The sequence below is a fragment of the Monomorium pharaonis genome, chromosome 10 (genome assembly GCF_013373865.1).
Source record: "Monomorium pharaonis isolate MP-MQ-018 chromosome 10, ASM1337386v2, whole genome shotgun sequence".
Taxonomy (NCBI): Eukaryota; Metazoa; Arthropoda; class Insecta; order Hymenoptera; family Formicidae; genus Monomorium; species Monomorium pharaonis.
The window spans coordinates 5,793,384-5,818,138 of NC_050476.1; the positions used below are offsets into that span (position 1 = coordinate 5,793,384).

Sequence of the window (24,755 nt, forward strand, 5' to 3'; positions counted from 1 at the left end):
CAAAAGCAAAAAAAATTTGAAAAAAACGTAGCATAAGAATAGAGAGCCACAGCAATGCGTGGCAAGGCATAGCTAGTACTTAATAAAATTTAATAATAACATTTAATTTTGTAATGTAATTTAATTTTAATCTTCCATTTTTTAATTATAATTTCATTCCATTTGATAATTATAATTTATATTTAAAATAAAAATCAATAAATCAACTTAGAATTAATTAATTATATAAAAAAAATATTCAATTTTGAAATATAAGTATTTTAACGTATCATATTTAAAATAATTCTAATCTATTCTAAATAATTAGATAAATCTTTATTTATATAAATATATTTATATTCATCATTTATATATATTTATTAATATAATCTATGAAAATTTATAACAAATATAACATTAATAACTTAATCATTAATATTCTCTTCAAAAATTTACAATATTTTTGTATGGAGAATTTTTACTTTAATTAATTTTTACACAAAATATTATATAAAAGTGGAAGAGAAGGTAATATTATCGCTTTTATAGATATATAATGTAATGACCACTTTCAATATTTCTGTTATTATAGAAAACGAATTATAATAATTAGTTATAGAATTACTTGTTTAATAATTCATCGTTATACTGTTGCGCTAATATATCAATACATAGCAATAGCGGACATTTGTTTTAGAATATTGTTACTTTTTAACATAAAAAATTTTTTTTCAAGGTATTTAATATTTAGTTACACATACTTGTTCTATTTTTTAATTTGAATATATTATCGTACAAATATATGTACACTTTTAAGTATCTTTTTTTATATTTAACATTTTATTCATTTTACTGCGGTCTATCTAAGGAAAGGTTATGTGTGCGTATATACATTTGCATAAATCTACAATATTTTTTCTTTAGTTTGAGTAATATTAAGTATTATTAAAAAATACATAATTAAGAGAATACATAATTTTATAACATAATGTTCTGTGTTTTTTTTAACAAAACTAATTTTTTAAATCTATTTTTGTAGAGCTATATTACCACTCCTACTTCTCTTCAATCTATTATTCAGTACCATCACATTTTTATAAATATTGTAACATCCTATAAATAATAAATATGTCATAATTTTGTGACTAGGCTCGATAGAACAATACATTTTGAATACAGCCACATTAAATTTTGAGTTTAAAATATTGATTATTGACAAAATTATTATTACAAAATGTAAATATAAATCGTCTTAACCACGTTCTTTTTTATTGTATAGTAATCATAGAATATCTCATAAAAAACAACACAAGCTAATTGCAAGTAGTGTCAAATATTAATTGCTATCTCATCAATAATTCATTCTTCCACGTACTAATTTATCTTGTATTCCCCTGCTAACTTATATTTGCGTTCTCATTATTGAGAAACATAATCCTTCTCGTAATAAATAGCTGGCATATCTACTTGGCGAAGTATGCCAGCGATCACGGTCGATTATTCTCCCCGACTATTGTTCTTCGTAGTTTCTCTGCATATTGTTTTCGTTTATACCTTGGAGAGTATTAACAATGCACCCGATGTAGTTGCATCTCCCACGAGAATCGATCGTAGTTTCATACTGTAAGCGAGTGCTGTACATTCGCACAGATGCATACTGATTGTTTCTGCTATGGTTAAATGAAATATTCCGAGTAAATAATCTAAAGATACAACTTCGGTAACCTGTATTATATCGACGAATTGTATTAAAAGTATGTAGGTATTGTATATTTTCAATTTCGTGGCACTCTGCGAAGCTAAATTAAAAATCAAGCTAAAAATGCAAACAATTCTCTATACACGAGACTCTCTCTCTTCGCAAACCTATTTCTATCCCTTTACGAAACAATATCTACATGCATATGTACATGTGATTCAATACGAGAAAAAAAGTAGTTGTATATGTACGTACGCTTTGGCACGGAAAAAAAAATAGAATATGAACGATAGGAAGATGGGTAATCGTCGCGGTACGGTACAACCGGTTCCATGTATACATTTCTACTATGCTGCACGCTCGCATCAATCCGCGGACGAACGAGTTAGGAATGCGCGATATATCCTACCCGTTTACACGTGTATGCATCATACCCGCTCTCTGTACATATGCGTACGCGCTCATGCATTTATTTATAGAAGATTCCGGAGAGTCAACGGACCAGATGCACGGCGCCACGACAAAATCGCACTAGTTCCGAATGACACAGCTATCGCCACGAGAGAAGACTCAATTTACATACGCAACTTTTGCAGTTTAACGGCAAATACGCGCAACCCTATACAGATATATATATATATATATATATATATATATATATATCATATATGCGTGGCGAACTCTCAGTCAGCGGAGAGACTCTGCGGTTGCTGTTTGCATTCGGGAAAGTACTTCCGCTTCCACGGAACCCGAATTACTCTAACCCCCTGTACTTATTGCATTACGAATTCTCGATTTTCTCCGAATAAGATAAAATAGAAAGATAAATTGCACCCCGTACCGAAAATGTCTTCAAATTAACAATACGACCGAAAAGAATGTGATTTCTTGTTTAAAATCAACCGAGAACAAATTTCTCTTCATACGAGACTTTATTCTTTGAGAAAAACAATTTTAAGAATCAAAAGATCAACGATGTCTTTATGCTACTTTCGATTTAGATAAACTTCTACATATCAGATCAACAACTACATATCATAAATTCATGATAATTACTAGAATATAAGTAAAGTACAAGTATCCCTCTTCTTATGACGGGATTACGTTCCGAAACTGCGATCGTAAATTGAATTGCATTGTAAGTTGAATATCATTTATGCAAAATAATTGTTTTATTATTAAAATCAATTATAGATTTCTATTTAAAAAATAAAATAAAATGTTTTTAAAAATTTTAATTTGAAAATAATATTTGCTAATATATAAAATTAATATTTAGCTTAAAGATTAATTATAGCAGATGATTAAAAAACAACTATTTTTTCTTAAAAGTATAATTATTACAATATGTAATATTTATAATTATAAAATTAATATTTAATTCTAATCACTAATTAACAAGCGCTTAATTAGCTTTGTTATACATAATATATCAATTAATTTTTGGATAATAATATGTAAAAGAATACTTGTATAACATTCTACAATAAATATCTACGGACTGAAATATAAATGTTTAAATAATTTTTAACAGAATTGTTATATTTTTATGCATATTTCCATTTTAAAAAACGTTTATCCGAATTCGATGACGTGCAATATCACTAAAAGCATTTAAGCTTAGAAAACGCACAACGACATTATTGACTTTCGAACTTTCAAAGTCGATTTTCCCCGAGACCTGCAAATTTCGTATAATGCATCACAGCAAGAGAAGTTCGGGAAAATTATATTAATACATAATTATGTTAATATGATTTCGACAGAGAGAATAGAACGCGTACGATAACTATAGTACCACATAGCGCTTATTACGTATACTTTGTTTTTATCAATTATTTACTAACGACTGTAGAATAATCGGCAATCAATGAAGAAAATTAATTAGTTACGTAATAATATCAGAGAGAGAGAGAGAGAGAGAGAGAGAGAGAGAGAGAAGTCTGCGTGAGAGAAGAGCCTGTAAATAAATCGCAGTAACGCGCTTGTTGATTAAGAGAAAATCCGCTTTCGTTAATCATGTTATTGTTAATTAATGGATGCCGATAGAAGTGACTGATTGATAATTCGCGTTGCTGGTGCGAGCACTTGCAACCCGTGTCCGCGCTTATGATCGGCGCCGCGTTAATGGATGGTTGTTATTTGGCGTGCACGATCAAGCGTCTCCATGTGCGACAACGTTAACGAGATATTAAATGATAGCGGTCGCACGCAAAGCTGTCGCCAAATGTATGAGAATGTGGCGGTTATACCGATGTATATTTCAACCGTTATATAGCTAACAATCGATTTGTCTGCAGTTGGCATATGGCAGTTCGACTGTTACATCGTCCCTTTGACCATTTAATCTTATTTCTCCAAAATCCCCATATAATTCAAACAATTATATTACAGAAGAGATTTATTCTCTTCAAATCTTTCTTGAAACAATTATCGAGTAGCAAAAGTAGCTTCGCGATGAAAAGTATCCTGAAACGTGATAACAGGATACAGTGGTAGGTGTAAGGTAAAGGAGAAGCAACTGGATACGAAACTCATTTTAGTATCCACCATAGAACCAACGAATTACAGTGTATTTTAACGTTGAACCCCTGAGAAATTAGGATTCTCGCTACCGCCATAGGAATCTCCCTCCCTAGGCAGCCAGTTCGATGTTAAACGCTTGGGTGCGATAATTATACGCTCCTGGGACACTGCGTGTACCGTGAATGCGATTAACTCCCGGTATTTCGGTGTCCGACTTAATCTCGGCGTTATCATCTAGATTACGCGGCTCGAGAACTAGCCGTGCGTCCCAAATCTCAATCTTCCGTGATTTGCCAGCTCGATTCCGCGCATTCGAATATTGGATAATGCATGCGCAATGCGAAACGGTTGAATGAGCAAATTTGCAGAAAAGAGAGCATTTAAGAATATATATCGCCGTTCTCTCCCCTTTCAAAAGATAATAAAACTGCGCGCGAAGCGTGATACAATTCTATTTTTTTGCCCACCGATACGTCCGTTTCGTTTCATTTGTATAGAGTAACTGTCCCAATTACTGCCAGTGTCCCAATTACTGCCGCTTTTTTTCAATTGTAGTAGGTATTAGAATAAATGAATAGAAAAAGTATGAGAGAGAGTGTTATGTTTTTAAAAATAATTAAACCAAAATTGTTATATAAATACAAGTAAATGCAGTAAATAGAGACACACTAGCGGCAATAATCGGTGAAATAATATTCAGGAAAATGACAAACAGTAATAAGTTCAATATTAATTTCAATATCAATTTTATATTGCTTTATTTATATTTAAATAAATCAGTTTTTGATGTTTTTTTTATTTCACATATTAAAGATTTTATTTCACTAATAATGAAAAGGAGCGTTTATTAAACATTTAAAAAACTAAAATAAGGATATCAATTGCCTCTATGTACTTAAAGCAATATATAAATTAGAACAGTTATCTTATTCCAACAAAAGAGTTTTTACAAAAACCAAGAAAAAAATTAAATTTTTAATAAAGAAGAAATATCTCATTTTTTATGTATAAATATGTAATTTTTCCTGGGACGTATACGTATAATAGATATAAAAACAAAGTTGTAAGCTTTAATTAATCTTTTGAAGACTCATTTAAAAACAGAAATATCTGGACTTGTTCGGTTTGCTAAAATTTTATATTTAATATTTATTATTTATTTTTATTGTATATGTATAATATTTCACATTTATCTTTTTTAATAACATTAATGTAAAATACGAAGTATTTAAAATATAAAGTAAATCATTTTCACTTTTTCTTTAAATAAATATGATGATTTTTCTCCAGACATATAATAGGTATACATATAAACAACAATTTAGGCTTTAGGATTAATATCTTGGAAAAAATCCCTAGGTTTATTTGTTTCGTTCTTGCTGAAAATGTTATATTTACTCTCTGTTTTTACTATCTATTTCTGAGACGATTATCGAGTAGCAAAATCTTTCATTTATTGCGATTAAAGTATCCTAAAACGTACACACAATAAAACAATTGCATTCTTATAGTTATATACTAATATTTATATTTCCCGTTTGATTCTTACCGGAACAAAATTGTTCACGATGTCACGCTACTGATAAAAAAAGGGATTTAGTGCCATAAACCTAGATTTTTTTTTTAATTGAACTTGTTTGGCTTTCATGGGGAACCTTCAATTTTAATATCACTCGCGAGGGTACTGTGGAAAATCGGAAAGACGGAAAATTTTAACGCGCAGAAATCGTGCGTGAAACGCTCGTCAGCGTACCGAAGGTACTGATAAAATTGCGTCGACACAAAAACCGCTCGAACTCGTCAGCATCCCTCGTTCCAATGGTTTCTCACATTCCTCCCTATTTGGAACGTTGATGCGCCTATAACCGTTTCCCGCGAGAATTGCAGCGCGGTCGGAAACAAAACTCCCACGGAAAAATCGCAAGCTCGCGTGCTTAGCTACAAACCGTCTATCGGTTTTAATGGACGCTCACGTTAATAATGCCGCTGATGTAAGCACTTTCCGAGTTTACCGGTTTACTCGCGAGCACGGCAGTAAGAATCCCTAACATCGAATACGATAAGAGGCAGTGAACGATAACGGCCATTTACCAAAGATAAAGCCTCCGCGTCGTCGGTTAGCTAGCGACTAAGGCATCCGAAAATTATCGGTACGGCAGGCTCAATTGCTATGCCGTTATAGCACCCCCACCGTTTATCGACTCGAATTTCCCTTTCGCGGAAAAACCGGAGCCTTCAGTTACTTGAAGTTCGATCTTGTCGCGCGATCGACCGAGGGTGAAAATTTACGGCGCGACGGCGCGCGGCTCGTTTATACAGCGTTACGAAGCATAATCTAACGCGACGCTATTACGAAGTCCTAAGAAAAACGATCTGATGCGACGGAGGGAACTCATTGTTTCATCAGGATATAATGCTCACCATTCCTTCTAGCTCCTCCTCCTCTCTCTCTCTCTCTCTCTCTCTCTCTCTCTCTCTCTTCCCTTTCTCTCTCTCGGCGCTGAGAGATCCACGCCAGGAATTCGTCGATGTAATTTCGCGAACGATAAAGCGACATGTCGGAATTTGCGCAAGCGTTCTTTTGTCGCCGGCAATATTACTATGACGGATTCTTGGCTGTGAACGCAGCCAAGCTATTTCGCAGCGAATAAGAACGGATGGGAGATCGCATGATTACCGCGCGATCGATCATATTCGCCATTCAAACTTCGCACGCGAACAGAATGTGTAACACGAAAATCGATAATAATCCCTTTTGATACCTCCCGATCCGATTGCCGCGGTCGGTTGGATTTGTAGTATAAACGTAGTTTTAATATTTCAACAGTTCGGATATTTATCATCGGTTAAAGAAGCGATTGATGAAGTCGTATCGAAGTCGTCGCATTCGCTAACGGAAACGTAGTGCACAGTGAATTACAGCTTTTGGATACGCTGTAATGAGAGAAGTGGTTCGGGCGAAGAAAAGAAGAATGGACTGCGCTGGGGAAGTAAACTTTTCTTTGTAAATAAGCGTGACGGGTACAGACCGGTCGCGACTGTGTAATAAGACCTTCGGCGATGGCGCAAGCCGGTATTGGCAAGCGCCTTGATTTATTCTGAGCCGACCGGTGAGAAGAGAGAGCGCCGTGTACGACGGCAAGGGAAAAGCCAGTGGCAAACCCCCGTAGCCGAGTAGTACACGTTACACACACACAGAAAAGTATTTATTCTACTACCAAGAAAAGCAATTACTCAATTTACTTTTTTCCTTATAATAACTGACGGTTATCTTCAAGGAGTATTTTCTTTATAACAGTCTTATAATATATAACTTACCACAAATTTTAGAAAAACTAGGTAAACTCAGGTATAATGGCCATAGTTTTTTTAAATGCGGAAAGCATACTTTTATTTTTATTATTTTTTTTATAGCGTTTGGTATATTACTTTAGCTGAATGAAGCTTATGAATGAAGCTATGAAGCTTAAAGCATGTAACACTATCGACATTAAAGAGAAATTAATAAAAATTTTATATTATCAAAGTATTGAAACATAAACTTTGACAATCTTTCACATCTTTTAAGTAAAAGATGGCCATTGTTTTATGGCACAGTTGGCCATGCATATTTAATGTACTTAACATTTATAAAATAATAAAAAACTTATAATTTTACATATTTAATGTTATATCCACATACTTAATTTTATGTTTTAACATTTTTAATAATTAATGTTCATATAAGTTTAGCATCTATTTAACTTTGTCAGTACTATAAAAAAATATCTATGTACATGTCAAATTTAAAATATTAGCTACTTAATTCTCGTTTTTTAAATAAAATATATACATAAACATTTACCCCGAAAAAAGTCATGAGCTCTCTTATCCAAAATGTGAGAAAAAGATAGTCACAGTATTTATTAAAAAAATAGAAAAGGAAATAAAAGATATAACATGTTACAATTTACCTTCATTATGTATCTAACGTTAATTGTGATAACTCAACTGTAATTTATTCAACGTTCTGGCAACTTTTAATGAACACACGAAAAACTTTGCAGGAAGTCAAAAGTAAAACCCTGATATAATATTTGCAATGTTGTTATTTCAAGTAATATACGCACATAAACTACACACTCAAAAAAATTATCTTGCAACTTCAACAAAAATTATATGTATGTAAAAATTAGCTGAGATAAACAAATAATTAGCAAATACTGTGATATGTATATGTATTGCACCTAATCAATCTAGCTGATAGAAACAGAAATTTTAAATTCTACGTGACAGCTAAAATGCCAGCAGATACAAAAATTAGCGATACATTTTGATATCAAGAAATTTGTCTATATTTGCAAACAATTTTTTGGGATGCAGTAAATATCGATTATCTTTAAAAATAATTACAAGAACGCATTATTTATGAATTATTGAAAAAATTATAGCCATTTGTCATCTTCTCCGTATGGCCATCATATCCTTATTTACCCTACTTGAAAATAGAATTTATACTCTTTCTCGAAGAATATTATAAAATTGAATTAAAGAAATGTCAAAAATAAGTAAGCCAAATTTTTATTTTAACTTAATATTCTTAATTGAAGTATTAAATTACTAGAATCCAGAATATACATTAAACAAATTTGTTACTTATGACGAACTTACAATAGATTTGCAGATATATAAACTTATGAATTATTTAAAATAAGTGATACTTATTTAATTCAAGTCTTCACATCTTTTTCCGTGTGTGTTCACAAAAGTTTATTTTAAATTTAAATCTTACATTGTTTCAAGTAAATGATGTATTTTAAGACTATTGATCAAGGAGATGTTCTTCGCAAAGATAACCATTATTTAAAAGAGAAAAAGCTAAAAAAGAATGAGAAACTGTTTTTCTTACAATGATAAATTTTTCTGTGTGTAGGATTACACACAGACATAAGCTTTGTCGTTAGAATCCTTACATTGCCCGGCTCTCTCGGCTCTTTACAACGGTACGTACGTCTACGAATGTGTGTGGTCCCCGTGGAAAGACCAATTTCGAAAAATCCCCGCGTCGCATGGCACGTACAACGCGCATTCTACGGGAAAACTCGACGTACCCGATCGACTTCGCCCCGATCTAATCGCTTGAATATTCTTCCCCCCCCCCCCCCGGCGATCGCGCTCGCGCAATATATATCGCGTCTACACGAAAATTTCGCTATTCCTAAGCCACATCAGGATCAGCATATCCCTTCTCAGGTATATTAAGTGAATACAGAATGAGAGCCACGTTCGCGATGGGAGACACGATGCACGTGCGGCGCAGCTTTCTCGCTGACAAGCAATCGATTTCGCAACGGTATTAAAAGGATACGGGGAAATTTCGAAATCTTTCCCTTCCCTGGCGCTTTATTGTACAAGCGATCCTTCAGTTTTGTACATTAACTTACTCGGAGCGACGAAGAGACGCGCGCGCTCTCTTTTTCTCGCGTATTAATTTCGCGTTTTTTTTTTCCTTTGCACCGAGTCGACATCAATCGATGGGGCCATTATGGAAATCCGATTAGATGTGGCTCGAGGCTCGTAAAATTCACAACGCCAAAGCTCAATGTAGACCGGCGGTGAAACGAGAGTCTGGGCGCTGGCACGAGCAGTTTACGCCCTCGGAAAAGCCGCCATCGCTCGCGGAATTTAAGTTCCTAACTATTTGAACGTTTGCCAGAAATAAAGCTCCCCCGGACAGTGCCGCCGCGACAGTGGCTGCAGCCTAAGAATTATTTCTCAAGTTTCGTAACGTGACTTTATTTCCACGTAAGCGCGGTGGACCCCGCGCGCCGACCGTACCGTTGAACGGCACTTAATGCCTATAACAATGAACAACGCTGTCCTGGCTCGCGCGCGATAACATAAATAGCTCATCGGGAGACAACGACTGGCCTTTTGATTAATGGAAGGATAAGGACGAAAGAAAAGTAAAGTCGCGATAATAAATGACGTGCTGTCGCAACTTTTACGGGTCATTACAGAAATCTTTGCGCGCGATAAGGGCGCGGAGCGAGTAAGCCAGATGTGGAAATGCGCGAGAGAAGTTCAAAAGGAAGAGGGAAAAAAAAATGGGGGAAAGAGCTCGGGAAAACCTCGACGCTAACGAACGCATCGGCACGTTCTCAAAGGAAATCGTTACTCGCGGATCTCTCCCGTTTTGCCGGTAGAACGAAGTAATAAATTTCGAAGAGCGCCGCCCCCGCGATCGTTGCCTTTTAAAATCCGAGCCGGGCGCAGCAAAGTTTTATTACGACGCGTGAATCATGGGATGAAGAGACAAGGGAATATGCTGTATACGCGCATAAAGGGATTCGTATTAGAAAATCATATTGGCAGGGAGAAAACCGTGGGTACGTCTCCGGTCAAGCTCCTCCCACGCTGTTGCTCGAGAGAGAGAGATTCTTAATGTACAAGAAAGATCTTCACTAGCCGTATCGATATTCGGGCCGAAAGTTATGGAAAAATGATACGCTCGAGCGGACTTTATAACTTAAAACGAAAGCCGAACGATATGTTCGAAGAATAATATACCGCAATCGTTCGTTCCACCAGTTGGGTCCGCGAAATATTCCGTTTATTTCACAGAACACGGAATTTATTCCGGCCATGGTACCTGGTATTTCGGTCAGATATTTCATAACCCCCTATTGCAGCCACGGTGACTGAAAAATAGTTCGATATCTGCATACCTATATTGATTTCGTCTCCCTCGCGCGCTGCTCTTTCTTTCTTTCCTTCTCTTTCCCTCACCCCCCTCTCCTTTTTCTTAACCTCGTCGTCGCTGCATCTTCCGCCGCGTGCCTCTCTGGAGTTCTTATCACTGCATTTTCTTTCCGATGTAATGCAGTCTAACAAGCGCGCGCACTTGTCAAATCGAGATTCTACTGGTACATGGTACAAGACGACAAGGTATGCGAATCTTAAGATACATTTTATATTTAATTAGTACAGCTCTCTCTCTCTCTCTCTATATATATATATATATATATATATATATCTCTTTCTCGTTGCATATGTTGGCTAACCGTATCCATTGTTGTATACCAGGCAGATGCGATTTATAATTTATAATTGAGTTTCCAAAACTTTTTAATTAACCATAAATGAAAAAGAAACAAGTTATCTTATATTGACTCTTAAAGACGCGATACGCAACTACCTGCCGGGAAGAAAGAAATAACATTTCTGAGAAGAGATTTTCCAGCGACGGTTTTGAAACGCTCGTCATCGTGAATTTATACTGCGCGACACACGTCACTCTTGTTCGTGGCACCGTAATTGATTTAAATTTACAGTTTATTCGTACGCGCGTAAATGTATATACATATATACACATACATATGTATATTTATTTGAATATATAAATTCTGAAAGGGCAAGTGTTCCAAGTTCTCTTTTCAACGCGCGCCAATCTCATTAATCTCGGCCGAACTATTCGCCCAAGTACTATACACACGTAACGGAGAGCTGAAACCGTCAGGCTATAGAGATATCATCGGACGCTGTAGGTGAAAGCCCGAATTTGATCTTCAAAGTGTCTATTAGTCTTACGTCCGTTATTAATCAAATACAGCTGACAACTGCAATATTGCCCGCTATCAATCACTCATTGATAGTCGGCTAAGTCAGTCACGAATTATCCGGTGCAAGCCGGTTATGCACAGATGATAGATGATAATGAGCTATGCATTACAACAAGTTGTGCTCCGTTATTGAAGTTAAATTGTCTTCGCGCACTGCAGCTAAAGGGAAGTAATGTAGCCGGGGTTGCATTTCTGTATTCTTGATTTTCTTCAGCGCATACACTCACGTAAAGTCGTGCAACTCGTATATCAGAGACTGGCGCGGCTACAATAATGTCAATAATGAAAGAAAAATACAGATACAGAGAACAGAGAAACAGAGAAAGAGAAAGAGAGAGAAAGGAAGAAAAGGAAGAAAACGCCGAAAGAGAGGAGACGGGTCTCCAATTAAGTGGCGTGGGACGTGAGCGCCACGAGAACATCGTTACAGCATCGAGATCGCCATTATGCCACGAAGAGGACGACCTTAACGACGTGGCTACCGTGATTTATGGTCCAGCGAAAACGCGCCACGGGACACACGGCTTATGTATCTACTAGGAAAGAGCGACTTCCCTAGTTTAGCGGTACTTTATAAGAGTAGATTAAGAGAATAATGCACACTCATACGTATGGCCTTTCATCTTTACTATTAGCGTAATTAGTCCCCATTCGCGTTAATATATGAGCTATGAATTTTGCGATAAATCTGGAGCGTCGTAGCAATTACATCAAAAGCAGAAAGCTTCGTGGATTGATCATACAGAGTGTCTCCAGAATCCACATACTCTTATTGTCGAACCATTGCCCGAGTGATTTTCTGAAAATCTTCTTAACGAAAACTGTTTAACACTCGATTTTAAATAGTTTATTTGCCAATGAATCTCATATATATTCTTTTTTATTTTCATTATCTTTTTTATTTTTAATATCTATATCTTTACGATAACAGCGACGACTTCGAGACACCCTATACAAACACGATGATTTACGGTCCGCAGTGCGGTCGTCAGATCAAAGTGCATATCGTTAGTAGCAGTAGGAAATAGCAGCTCTTGATTGCCTCGAGGTAGTCAAGTCCCGGACGGTCAGATGAACACACACGCAATGACGCGCTCACTTACCTGACACCGCTAGATGGACAGTTCTGATTAATGGTGGGTGGGCGCTGACTTGACACTCGTAAAGGCCGGCATCGCGTTCCGTAGCGGAGCGCAGAAGCAATCGCCAGTCATTAGGCTTCTCAAAGGCCAGGGAGAATCTGGAGTCACTCGCATATGTGTCCAGGCCAATGGTGAGCAAATGAAGTTCCTCTCCCCGTCTGCGCACCCAGGACACCTGTAACGAAAAAAAAAGAGAGCGGTGCGTGATGCAATTGATCTCCAATTTCTTCTCCGCAAAACTTTTAAAGAGTTGAGCAAAATAATAAAGGATAGACTAGACTTCTCTTTCGTTAACAATTAGTTAGAGTTTTAAAAGAGGGAACAACACATTTTTCTATCGACAGGTTCTTCCCCGGTCAGCTGTCGGTGACCTCTGAAAATTATTAGCTGCAAACCCCGGAAAGTCTCTACCTGCTTCTGAACTTTACACGCGATATACAAGCGAGTGCAGACAAGGTATATTTATACGCGGTCGACTCTCATGAGTGGACGTATAAGAGTAGTCTTGTTCCTTCCGCGAAAGAAAGAGAGAGGAAGAGGGAGGGAGAGTGCCAAGAACACTTTGCATAAATCATGCACATCGAAGCTAATGGAACAGTGTGCCATAAAAATACGACCGTATTGCCCGTAAATCACAGTAAGTTATGCCGTTAACTGCTGTTATCTGACGCAAATATATGTCCGCATTTTAAAACCGATTGTATCGCTCCTCCATTCATTGAATCGTGAATAGAAGCTTCATGCGCAAAAAAGTTCTGACAGCTTCGATAAACTTAGTCAAGGAGATAAACTCATGGAATGCTTTTGGCGTTAATTTCTTTTGTCAAGCCACAGCAGAAAAGAAATCAATAAAAGTTTCATAAAGGATAAAAAATCGTGCAATGTGCATATGAAAAAGACGTTATACAAAAAATATTGTATTAATAAAACGTATTTTAATGTAGAATAGAAAAGAATTTAAATTAAAATATAAAATTTTGAAAATATAACATTTTCACACATAATTTTATAGTGTTGAAACTTGTTTCTCTTATAAAGTTATGATTATAAGCAATTGTGTTAACGAGAATAAAGCTTTTATAAAATATAAAAATTAAATATTCTTTCATATTATCATGCATCAATATCCAATAAAAAAACACATAGATGTTATATATTTTACGTTTATGAATATGTATGTATGAATATGCTTTAATATAATTGTATAATTTTATATTGAATGGAGGAATTTTTAAAGATTACGTTTATAAGATATATATCAAATATATGCTGGTTTTAATTAAAAAGAAAGAAAAATATATAACTCTGAACAAAGCAAACGAAAATAAAAAAATGTTACTCTTAACAAGCAAAGGTATCATATCTTGACTGTCATAAAGAAAAGATTATTAATAATAACAAATTATTAATGACGTTTTTCATCTTTTGTGAAAAGATAATTTCACAAAGCTACATTTTTCTAGTATAACAAAAATAAGACACTGATTAAGATAAAAGTCTTAGGTAAAGTTTTGCGCATTGATTAACATAATCTGATGATTTGTATGATTTGTATAATAATTAATTATTGTATTTTATTTTCAAAATTATATATTAATATTATATATTTGTTTTCTTGAAACGCAATAAATTAATTTGCAGATATATTTTAAATAAAATATATTTTACTCTTCAAATAAACGATAATTTTAACATATGATATAATACAGGAATTGATTTGAAATACATAAACAGAATTTGTACAAATTTATTTTGTAATAAATATTTCTCGAAATGATCATAGCGTATTTTGATCTTTGTTTTTTTAGCTGTTTTATATAAGTAGAATCATTACGCGCTATTATTTGTATTATTATTACACTCGAGCAAACATAAGTTTCTTTGCATTACATCTCAACATCATTTTTTGAGTGATTTATGATTATAATTATGTATTTAATTAACTATTTAATTAATTATTACCACTAATTTACCACTTATCATTAAACCTTGCCGTATCAAGATGACAGGCAAAGCAAATATTTTGCACGATTTATTCATTCAAAATAAAAATCAAAGTTAATCATCAAAAATAGAAATTGTTTAAATTATTACGTTAACATAATACTTATAAATAATTATTTTTTCTTTGACAATAATTAAATTCGAATATATTTCACAATGCGCTTAGTAATAAACACATAATATTTATTTTGGCTTTTTTGCCAAAATAAATATTGTTTATTTATTACTACTTTTAAAAATAACAAATAATTTATTGGATTAAATAATATTGATAACGAGAAAGCCATAATTTATTCTGTACACATTTATTGATAATATTTTGTATGCTTTGGCGGAATTATACGCATTGTGCATATTAACATTGGAAATACCGAACAAAGTTCAGTGCTAAAAAAATACATAAAGTTGCATAAACAATAAGTATAAAATATATACGATGTACAGTGAGAATGCAATTTAAATTTGTCATTTACGTTTATTTTTTTATTCGTTTATATAGTTTTTGTCGCGGCTTTAGCGTTCGCAGTTCATACTTGGAAGTTAACGAGAAAGTTTGCGGATTGTAGAATAGGCGGTTCGCACTGTTCAAATTGATATACAATAATTTATTGTTTATTCCCAAAACTGCTTGAGATTTACAAAGTAATAGTAAACGCTAACTCGTAGAGCGAATATCGGGTAACCGCTCGAAAACTAGCAAAGGGATAGCAGAGCGTGTATGTACATATCTTGATAAAGTTCCGTGTGAGATCCGCAGAATTATATGAATAACGCGTCGATCGCCTTATAAAGACTTACCAGCCCGGAGGCAACGCGAGAAGGAAACGACGGATACCTCATCCTCTCGACTCGAACGCCTTGACTCGATTGCGAGAGAAAAAGTCCAGCGCAATACATACACTGAACGTAACAAATCAAATAGAAATCATGCGAAACACGCATATCAAATTTTCATGGCAGACGTTTACGGACCGGAAGATAGAAGCAAACGCCTCTCGAGCCAAACCGATTGAGCAGCCACGTCGATATTCCAACACAGTTATGTATATATTTCCACTGCTCTCTCAGAATCAGTGTATTAGCACTAAAGAACTGAATAAACACTGATGATTATAATTTGAACTATAGTACTGCGAATAAGATTTCACTAATTCCGATTTAGAGAGTGGAAATCGTGTAATTTTATTTTGTTAATAATATTTTGTTTTCATATAATTTTATCTAATTTTTTTACAGTGTGCGAAATACGATTACACTAAACTGATAATTTCATTTCCATGATTTATTATAATTATAAAAAACAATTCTTTGATATAAAGATTATTAATTTTATTTTCTTCGATAACATTTTCTTTACAAAGTAACAATAATAATCTGATTTCCATGTCTTTTCTAATGATAAATAAAATTAGATTTGATGTGTAATAATAGCATATTTATCGAAATTTGTTCGGGAGAATTTATTTGAAATAATAAATTATTTTCATAAGGTATTAAACATCTTGATACACAAAACAAAATTTAGTCATGGAAATATTAAATAATAAACTTCAAAACGATGAAAAAATTAGTTTAATAGATAAGAATTTCATATAGATGAGACTTTATTCAATTTATTTAAAACTTTAAAATGAAAATTTATTTTATAAAGTATTAAATATTTTAGATAATATATTTATTCTTGGTATTTATATTACGCTGTCTTGGGCTTTTGTTGTTAGACAAAGTGTCGTCGCGCTACCACTTTGCAAACCGAACGGGTCATACACCATAACATGTTTAAGGTCTTTGCTTTTGCGTTATCATTCTCGTCCAGACGCTTGACCCAACAAGCAGTCGAGCAAGCGGGTCAAGCTGCGTGAGTAGTGTTATTACACCTTGAAACACGATACGATAAGTACATAGAGAATACCACAGGTATTAGACAGATACATCATTCTCTGTGAAATGACCGTTAGATTATTTCGCGATTAAGATAAAATTCACACGACTTGTATAAAGCTCCTTCTAACGGAAACTAACAGTGAGTCTGTTAGACTTACACCGTCAATTATAAATCTTGAATTACATAGAAAGATTTCTGCAAAGATTTTATTTTCTTTTTAGAAGATTCTTTTTAAACTTTTAATTTAAGGAAGAGTAATTATATCTATAGTTCTTTTATCCAAATTCAATTCTATAAAGAAAAATGCTATCATGTCAAGTTTGTGAGAAAAATGTGACTCAAAATCGCCCCAAAATTGCGCTTTTTTATTATTTTTGAAAAATTTTGAAATTTGTGACAAGTTTGATACATGAAGAATTTTGAAAAAAACCCAAAAATAATATTTGAACATTTAATATGATAAAGTTTTAATACGATAAGTATCGAAGCTTTTACCGCCGGCACCATTGAATCCCTAACACGCTATTTTCTAAGAAATAGTTGAATAGACCCATAATAAGAATGCAGTTATAAAAATATTAACGCACTTTTTTATCATTCTATCCTTGTTTTATATCTAATGAACGATAAAGAGTGAGAATTTCAATGCCAATTTATTTTAATAATTAAAATTAAATTCTAAAACATACATAATATTTTTTAATAATATAAATATCTTTATAAGGATAATAATATTACGTAACATATGTATGAGTTTTCACAATTTTATATATACTGTAATTCTATATATATTGCAATTTTATCATTTTACATATGATATTATAAAAGTAAACTAACATTAAAATTCAATACACGTGATTGCGACACAAAAGCTTTAAACGAAAATGTTATAATAAGGATTATATAAATTTTGTGTATGTGTGGGTATGTTTGCATGAAAAAATGCACATTAATAATAATACAACTGTAATGTGTAATTATTAAACATTAAAAATTATTTGAAAAGAAAACATTTTGATACTCGCTAAAGGATATAATTTATATATGGTACGTCTGATCGGCAAGCCATTGCTACCAGTTGTGGTCGACAAGGGGGACAATGGGCGTTGACTCGGAAATCTAATCGAAAGTTGCGAATCGTGTCGACCACTGTGATAGAATAGTTTTACTTACAAATTCAGACTCAGCGCACAAAAAATTACAAAAAACTTCTCTCTCTAAATCCGCAAAATCATGCCTGTGTTATTAAAATAAACTTAATATACATTCTTTTTCGTAATACTAATTTGGTTCCTTAAAATTAATTAATGTTTTTTAATCAATCTTAATTAAATAGGTCCTATAAATCCAGTATCAGTAACGATATTACAGATTTTAATGTTAAATCTAGAGAGTTAAAAAACTGCATATTCATTATAAAGCAAGTATCTTACGCAATTTATCTCTAGAAATCGGGACAAGAGGAGAAGATGAAATTCCAAATTAATTTCGTTACGATTTGCTTACCAGACAACTAGGTTATTTTTTAAAGGAATTTAAATACGTCTCGTGTCGCGTTTTATATCGCCCGTCAATTTAAGAGTAATTTGTTTATTGCTTTCATATATTGAGAACGCGGAGTACTGTATGGATCATACGATTAATGTAACAAAAAAAGCAAATCGTGATTTAAGTATCAAATGGTCGTTTACTAGCATTTTCGTGGAATTTACGTGTATTATACAAGTACTGCTTTTATTTAATTTTTTATTCAATTATTAATTAACTATATTATTTTAATATATACAAAAATAAATCATATTTTACGTCGATATAAATCGATATGTACTAACGGGTCAAAATAACTTTGAATAAAATAATCCAAAAATTTTTTAATAGCAAAAAGTATACAGTGATTTTAAAAAATTGAAAAAAATTGTTTTAATTATTAATAAAACAGAAAATATCAAAAAAAAATTTATTGAGGTCTCGATACTAGTGAATATTGTTATAGCATATCGTTACATTTACAATACACCGAAATTAAACGTCGTGTCCCTTAGTTACGCGCATCCAGTGATTCGTTGCTAATAAACGAATCGTAAGAAGGAAAAGTGGGCATAAATCATGAAATCTGGCGAAAGTGGCAAATAAATTCACAGAAGTATTACAAGTGCGTGTGTATGTACAACAATTTGTGTATTTTCAGACGGTTCGCGCGAATTGGCTATGCTTCAATTGGCTACTGACTCGACTCGTAGTATCAACGTGAAATTGTCGACATTCAAATTCTCTCGGCGAATTGTTGAATTTATGTAACAGAAGCGAAATCGTTTGTTAGTCATCCGGGAGGTGTCTCATAAAGACGATTATGATAATCGGTTCGTTCTAGATCGCGTTTCCGCGAGGGTTTAGTTATGAGTGCACAACGAGGGAACTTGAGACGAAGCTTTCAAGGCATCAGATTGATTGCTCTGCATTGAGAAAGCATCGTATCGAGGTGTTCTCGAAGATTTCTCTTTTAACTTAAAATAAAGTAATAGATCTTTGAACATCACAGGTTGATGTATCATTCCACAGAACCATTGCCTTGAAATGAATGAGTTAGGATAAATTAATATAAATCCTACGCGTGTTTTAATACGTAGGGAATAATCATTTGTTTATTTATTATGCGTATAACCATACACATATAGAGCTCATAGAATAGATAATTATTATATTATTGATCGCTCTGGTCACTTACTTGAATGTTTGAAGTTGTAATAGAATAGCAGTTACAAATTGTAAGAAATAAACAGAAAAGTATTAAAAACTATATTTTTACATCTAGAATATGCTTGGTAAAATGTGATAACAGTAATAATATAAGTTTTAAAAGAAAAAAATGCTAAAGAAATGTTTGCTCTCAAATATAATAAATTCTTTTCTTACACTTTTGCCAAGCAAATATTAATTGACATATTAATTTTAATCACTATAAAGTAAGGTTGTAAGATAACAAATTAAATGTTAGAAAGAAAATCTGTAAGAGTAAACGTAGCAGAGTGTTTATTCAAATTTTATTTAAAAATTTTCTGAGAATTCTCGATTGTTCCAGAAATTTTATTCAAATTCCATCAAAGATAAGATTAAAAATTTGTTTATTGCAGCTTTAAAAAAAATTTATTTTTATTATTTTTAATGCTTTTAATGCTTCTTAATCACATACAATCGCAAAAAGTTACTTTGATTTTGAATATTATAAATTTGAGAAAGTACTAAAAGAAAATAAAATAAACTAAATGATACATAACAATTTATCTGCAATGATTTAGCTAATTAAAAAAGTACAGAACATGAAATATGATTGAATATATAACACCAATTTAGAACGATGTACTGTTTTTCATTGTCATTGATTTTTTAATAAAAACAGAAAAATATATATAAATATATATAAATGTATTTGTTATATTTGTTATTAATCGATTGTCGATATTTGTATTACATCAAAAATTAGAAAAAATAATTTGAAAAATAAGCCAAAAAGTCCTTTAAAAAAACAAAGGTTTATCATAAAGTAATTTCCCTCAAAATGATTTTTTTGTTAGAAAAAAGAAATAGAATTTAAATTTAAAAGTAAAATTCCAAAAATTTCTCCGAGTTCTAATAAAATTTCATCAAAATCCATAATTTCTAGGATAAAAAAAGAAATTCCCTGAAAATTCCAGGTTTTCCCGATTTTTTCGATAGCAAACATTCTGTGCAGTTATGAGTGCGTAAATTATTGCGTAGACTTCTACCTATTTACTTTTATTTCCCTATTAATTTTTACAAATAAAATTTTACATTTCCAATAATTCAAGTTATTTTAATAACTCAAATCTTTATAAACAAAAAGTTAAGAACGCCTATTTTGGTCTGCAGCGGATCTTGGTGTTGAATATATATAATTTTTTCTATTAATTTAATATTTTTAGTTTATATAAACTGCACACTGACAATTTTATTAGTCTTTAAACAATTACGAACTACATACTGATGCTCAGAAGCATCTTTAAAATCTTTCCTATCCGGAAAAATTGTAAATAATTTATTGCAAAAAACCTCAGCTAGGACTTAAACCTGGATCTCCCATCGTTCCATGAAGACGTCTTCCCAATTCGACTACCGAGACATGTCTTGACCCTTTATATTACATAAAAGATTATATTGCTTTTAATTTTGGTAATTTTACAATTTTAACAATTTGTTTATTAATATTAAAATATTAAAATATTTAATATTAAAAAAATTTATACTAATCACAATAACATCAAAAATTTATACTAATAAATTATTTTTATACAAAAATCAATTATTGATAATTTCGGAATTTGTTATTTGCTATCGGACATTAATTAAATTATCAATAATAGTATATATTAATATATACTATTATTGATAATTTAATTAATGATAATTTAATAAATTTCGAATATTATGAGTTATAAATATTATGAACAAATCGATGTTTCATTCAACTTATGAACTTCCGTCTTGATTTACAATTAATAATTTCTAGTTCCGCGTTATCAATATTTTATCATACTTTATAATGAATTTGTTTCTTTCGTGCTAAAAATTGCTATATTAATCGACTGTGAATCAATATCGCAGATATAAATAGTATTTTTAACGTTGAGTCTATCAAATATCTATAAAAGAATAATTTCGAAATTTATCTTATAAAAAACATTTTTTTTATTGAAAAATACATTCAAAAGTGCAAAAATATTCAGTTAATTATAAAACATTAAAAATTTGTTTAGAGTTCATATAAATATTTAATTGAATATACATATAATATATGTATACAATATTTAACAACTTATATTTAATTTTTTATTATTTTCTTCGTTACGTATATAATTTATTTTTATTTAAAATTTAAATAATACGTTTTAAGTTTTTCTATTCTTTTAAATTACTAAAATAAATATAATATTTAAATGAATTTTAATATATTTAATTTCTCTGAAAGCAATTTAATATTGGCATTTTAATTTACTATATATCATTAGCACAAGAGTTATAGAAAAATATATAAAAGTAATAATGTATTATATCATATAAATAAAACGACAAAAATAATCTTTAATTAATTAAGGAGTTATAAAATTGCTTGACAATAATTTATTCATGATTCAGTATAAAGTACACAAGAAAGAATATTACAAAAAAGTTAAACGTAAGAAATGGTTTCTTTTAGTTTTCCTGTAGATTCCTACAATTCTTACATATATTGTTTTCAAAGTATTTTTGACCTTAAATTATATCTAATCGAATGTAATACTTTTTAATTTATTTATTAGAATTAAAATTTTTCTGTTCGTAGTGTGTAAAGCTTATAGAAAATTTGATATTAAATTCTTAAAAAATATTATCGCGATGAGTTTCTTCAAATTAAAACACAATTAATATAAAGACTCTTTCAAACAGATTCAAATTTATTTTTAAACTCACTTGTTAAATAAATTATTTTTATATATATTTTAATTGTTAACCTAAATAAATACTTGGAAAGATTAAAGGAATTCTGTTAATAGATATTATTTACAATTTTAATTAACATAATGGTTTCTTTGCAACACGTATTTTGCATATCATAAAAAAATGTAAATTATTACTCTGATTTGCCAGCAGCAGAAAAATAAACTTTTTCTAAAAAGAAATTTAAATAGCTATGTGAAACCAAAATAAATATTAACCAGCAGCAACGAATGGTGAATTTATTTTTAACCAGAAAAGAAAAAAGGATCTGTATACGAGATTGCCTGATAGACAAAAAAATATATAAAAGATACATGTGTAAAAATATGTTTGCAATGTAGTTTTTGCGATTATATTGTACGAAGATGAAATCTGACTCTGTCGTATTTAAATCTTTCTCGTTTGCAAATTAAAATTTCAATCGCTCGCAAAATAAACGCGAATAATCGCGAATTAAATTCTCAAATCACTCATAAATTAACGTTCTAAATAAAAATATCATGCCCGTTACTTTCATCCCAATTTAGTCATAATTCCTAAATCTCGGATGATCGTAAATTAGGAATCTCGTTGAAGAATTAAGAACTAGTATTTAATCGAAACTATAAACGCTCTAAAAAGTCTAAAAGAGACATATAGAAAAGCAAGAGTATGAATAGATAAGTACACACACAGTATAAATATATTTAAGAAGATCATACATAAAGTTAAAAACATACAAGAATAAGTAATGAAAAAAAAATAAGAAAAAATTAAAAAATATGAAAATAGCAATAAATACAATAAGTCCAGTATCAAATTTACTTTAGATATTGAAAGTTTGAGAAAAAGGATGGAAAAAAAAGAATTTTGCTGAAAAGGATGAAGGCAATATAAAATATTACATTTAAAATAAAATTTTAGTTCTACAAAATTGGATGTAATTAGAAATGTAATTATATTTTATTGTATAATATTAATTTCGTAATACGTTAAAATTGCATACGATTAACTAATGTAATTATATGGAAAACACATTTAATCATATATGTATATATGAAATTGAATATTCCAAATTCACACATTTGGAAAATATTCCTAAAATTATCGCAAAAATTTTTATCTTTAATTCTTTAATGGATATATATTTTAATTGTTGATTCAAAACACTAAATAAATGCGTGGAAAGATTAAGGCAAAATTAATGTTGATGAATTTTTAAATTTGTATTTCATTAATTTAATTAATATAATAATCTCTATGCGACATATTCGTATTTTGCACGCGCACAGCATGCGGAAGATCATTTTTTTAATATCAAAATATTGTTTATAAATTTAAAAAAAGTTTAATATAAAATTAAATGATTGGTGACCGCACTTTTAATTTTACAAATCCAGGAATGCGTTCAGTAATATTAATATATGAGATTTCAAATCATTGCAAAAATTAACAAATAGTATTTTATTCACGTTCAATTAAATATAATTCTATTTTATGGTATATATAATATTAATTTCGATTAAATGTATTTTCAAATAATTATTATATTTTTACTAAAATTATTAAGAAATATTTCTTGGTAATAGACAATATGTTTTCTTGCACAAGCATATTTGCAAATTGCATATTTATATTGTGCAAAAATAATAACTGTTGTTGACTCGCTGCCAAAATCACTATTATCGGAAACATTTCGAAAAATCCGGAATTCGTTTATTTCTGCTCCTTGCATTCGACAGTTCGCTTAACTTTTCTTCATGGATTGAGCCCACGAGATTCAACAAAAGCAGAGCAAATTGACCTCACTCACCATTTTAAAGATCGTTTTTCTCTATGTCGGCTATTAACCAATATGCTCTTTGACGGACAAATCTAAATTTTGGTTAAAACATTGGACCAATTTATTCTCCACTAAATACAACAAAAACACAAATATTTCTCGTAATGTTTTAAAATTTTATAAGGTCTTGCAAAATAAAACGCGAATTAGATTTTACATGTATATTTAACTATTTGTTTTTGATAAATATTAAAGTAAAATGTAATTAAAAAAGTTTTTCTAACAATCATGAAATCGTATTTATAATCGCGTAAAATAATATAGAGATAATAGTTACGAATGATTCGCATTATAAAAATTATTTATGTATGAGATATTGCGAATATCATATCGACCCATTTGTTCGCTTATCAGTACTAATTTCAAATTGTAATTTACCTGATTGGTTAATGTCAATATTTTACCTATCTTTAATAATAAAGGAGAAAAAGGTATTACATGCAGTTCTCCATTTACATTTCGTATAATAACTTTAATAATAATCAATATTTTAGTTGAAAATTTTACAATTACATTTGTTACTGTGTTCAAAACTTAACAATTACATTTGTTAATGTATTGTTCAATTGATTCTAGATTCAAAGTTATGAAATTTATTACTTAG

The 24,755-nt window shown here is 31.3% G+C and overlaps 1 protein-coding gene and 1 long non-coding RNA gene across 11 annotated transcripts in view; one reads left to right on the forward strand and one right to left on the reverse strand.

Annotated features, from left to right (window-relative positions):
* Window positions 1-24,755, reverse strand: part of LOC105832935 (peroxidasin) — a 164,417-nt gene that overhangs the window by 74,344 nt on the left and 65,318 nt on the right. For all 10 annotated transcript variants that reach the window (XM_036292637.1, XM_036292635.1, XM_036292633.1 and 7 more), the window contains one exon: window positions 12,909-13,122. In XM_036292637.1, the coding sequence (XP_036148530.1) occupies window positions 12,909-13,122 (214 nt within the window). The remainder of the gene's footprint in view (window positions 1-12,908; window positions 13,123-24,755) is intronic.
* On the forward strand, window positions 13,008-18,101 carry LOC118647557. The gene is made up of 2 exons (XR_004964753.1): window positions 13,008-13,146; window positions 13,292-18,101. It is a non-coding gene; the product is annotated as an uncharacterized LOC118647557 (long non-coding RNA).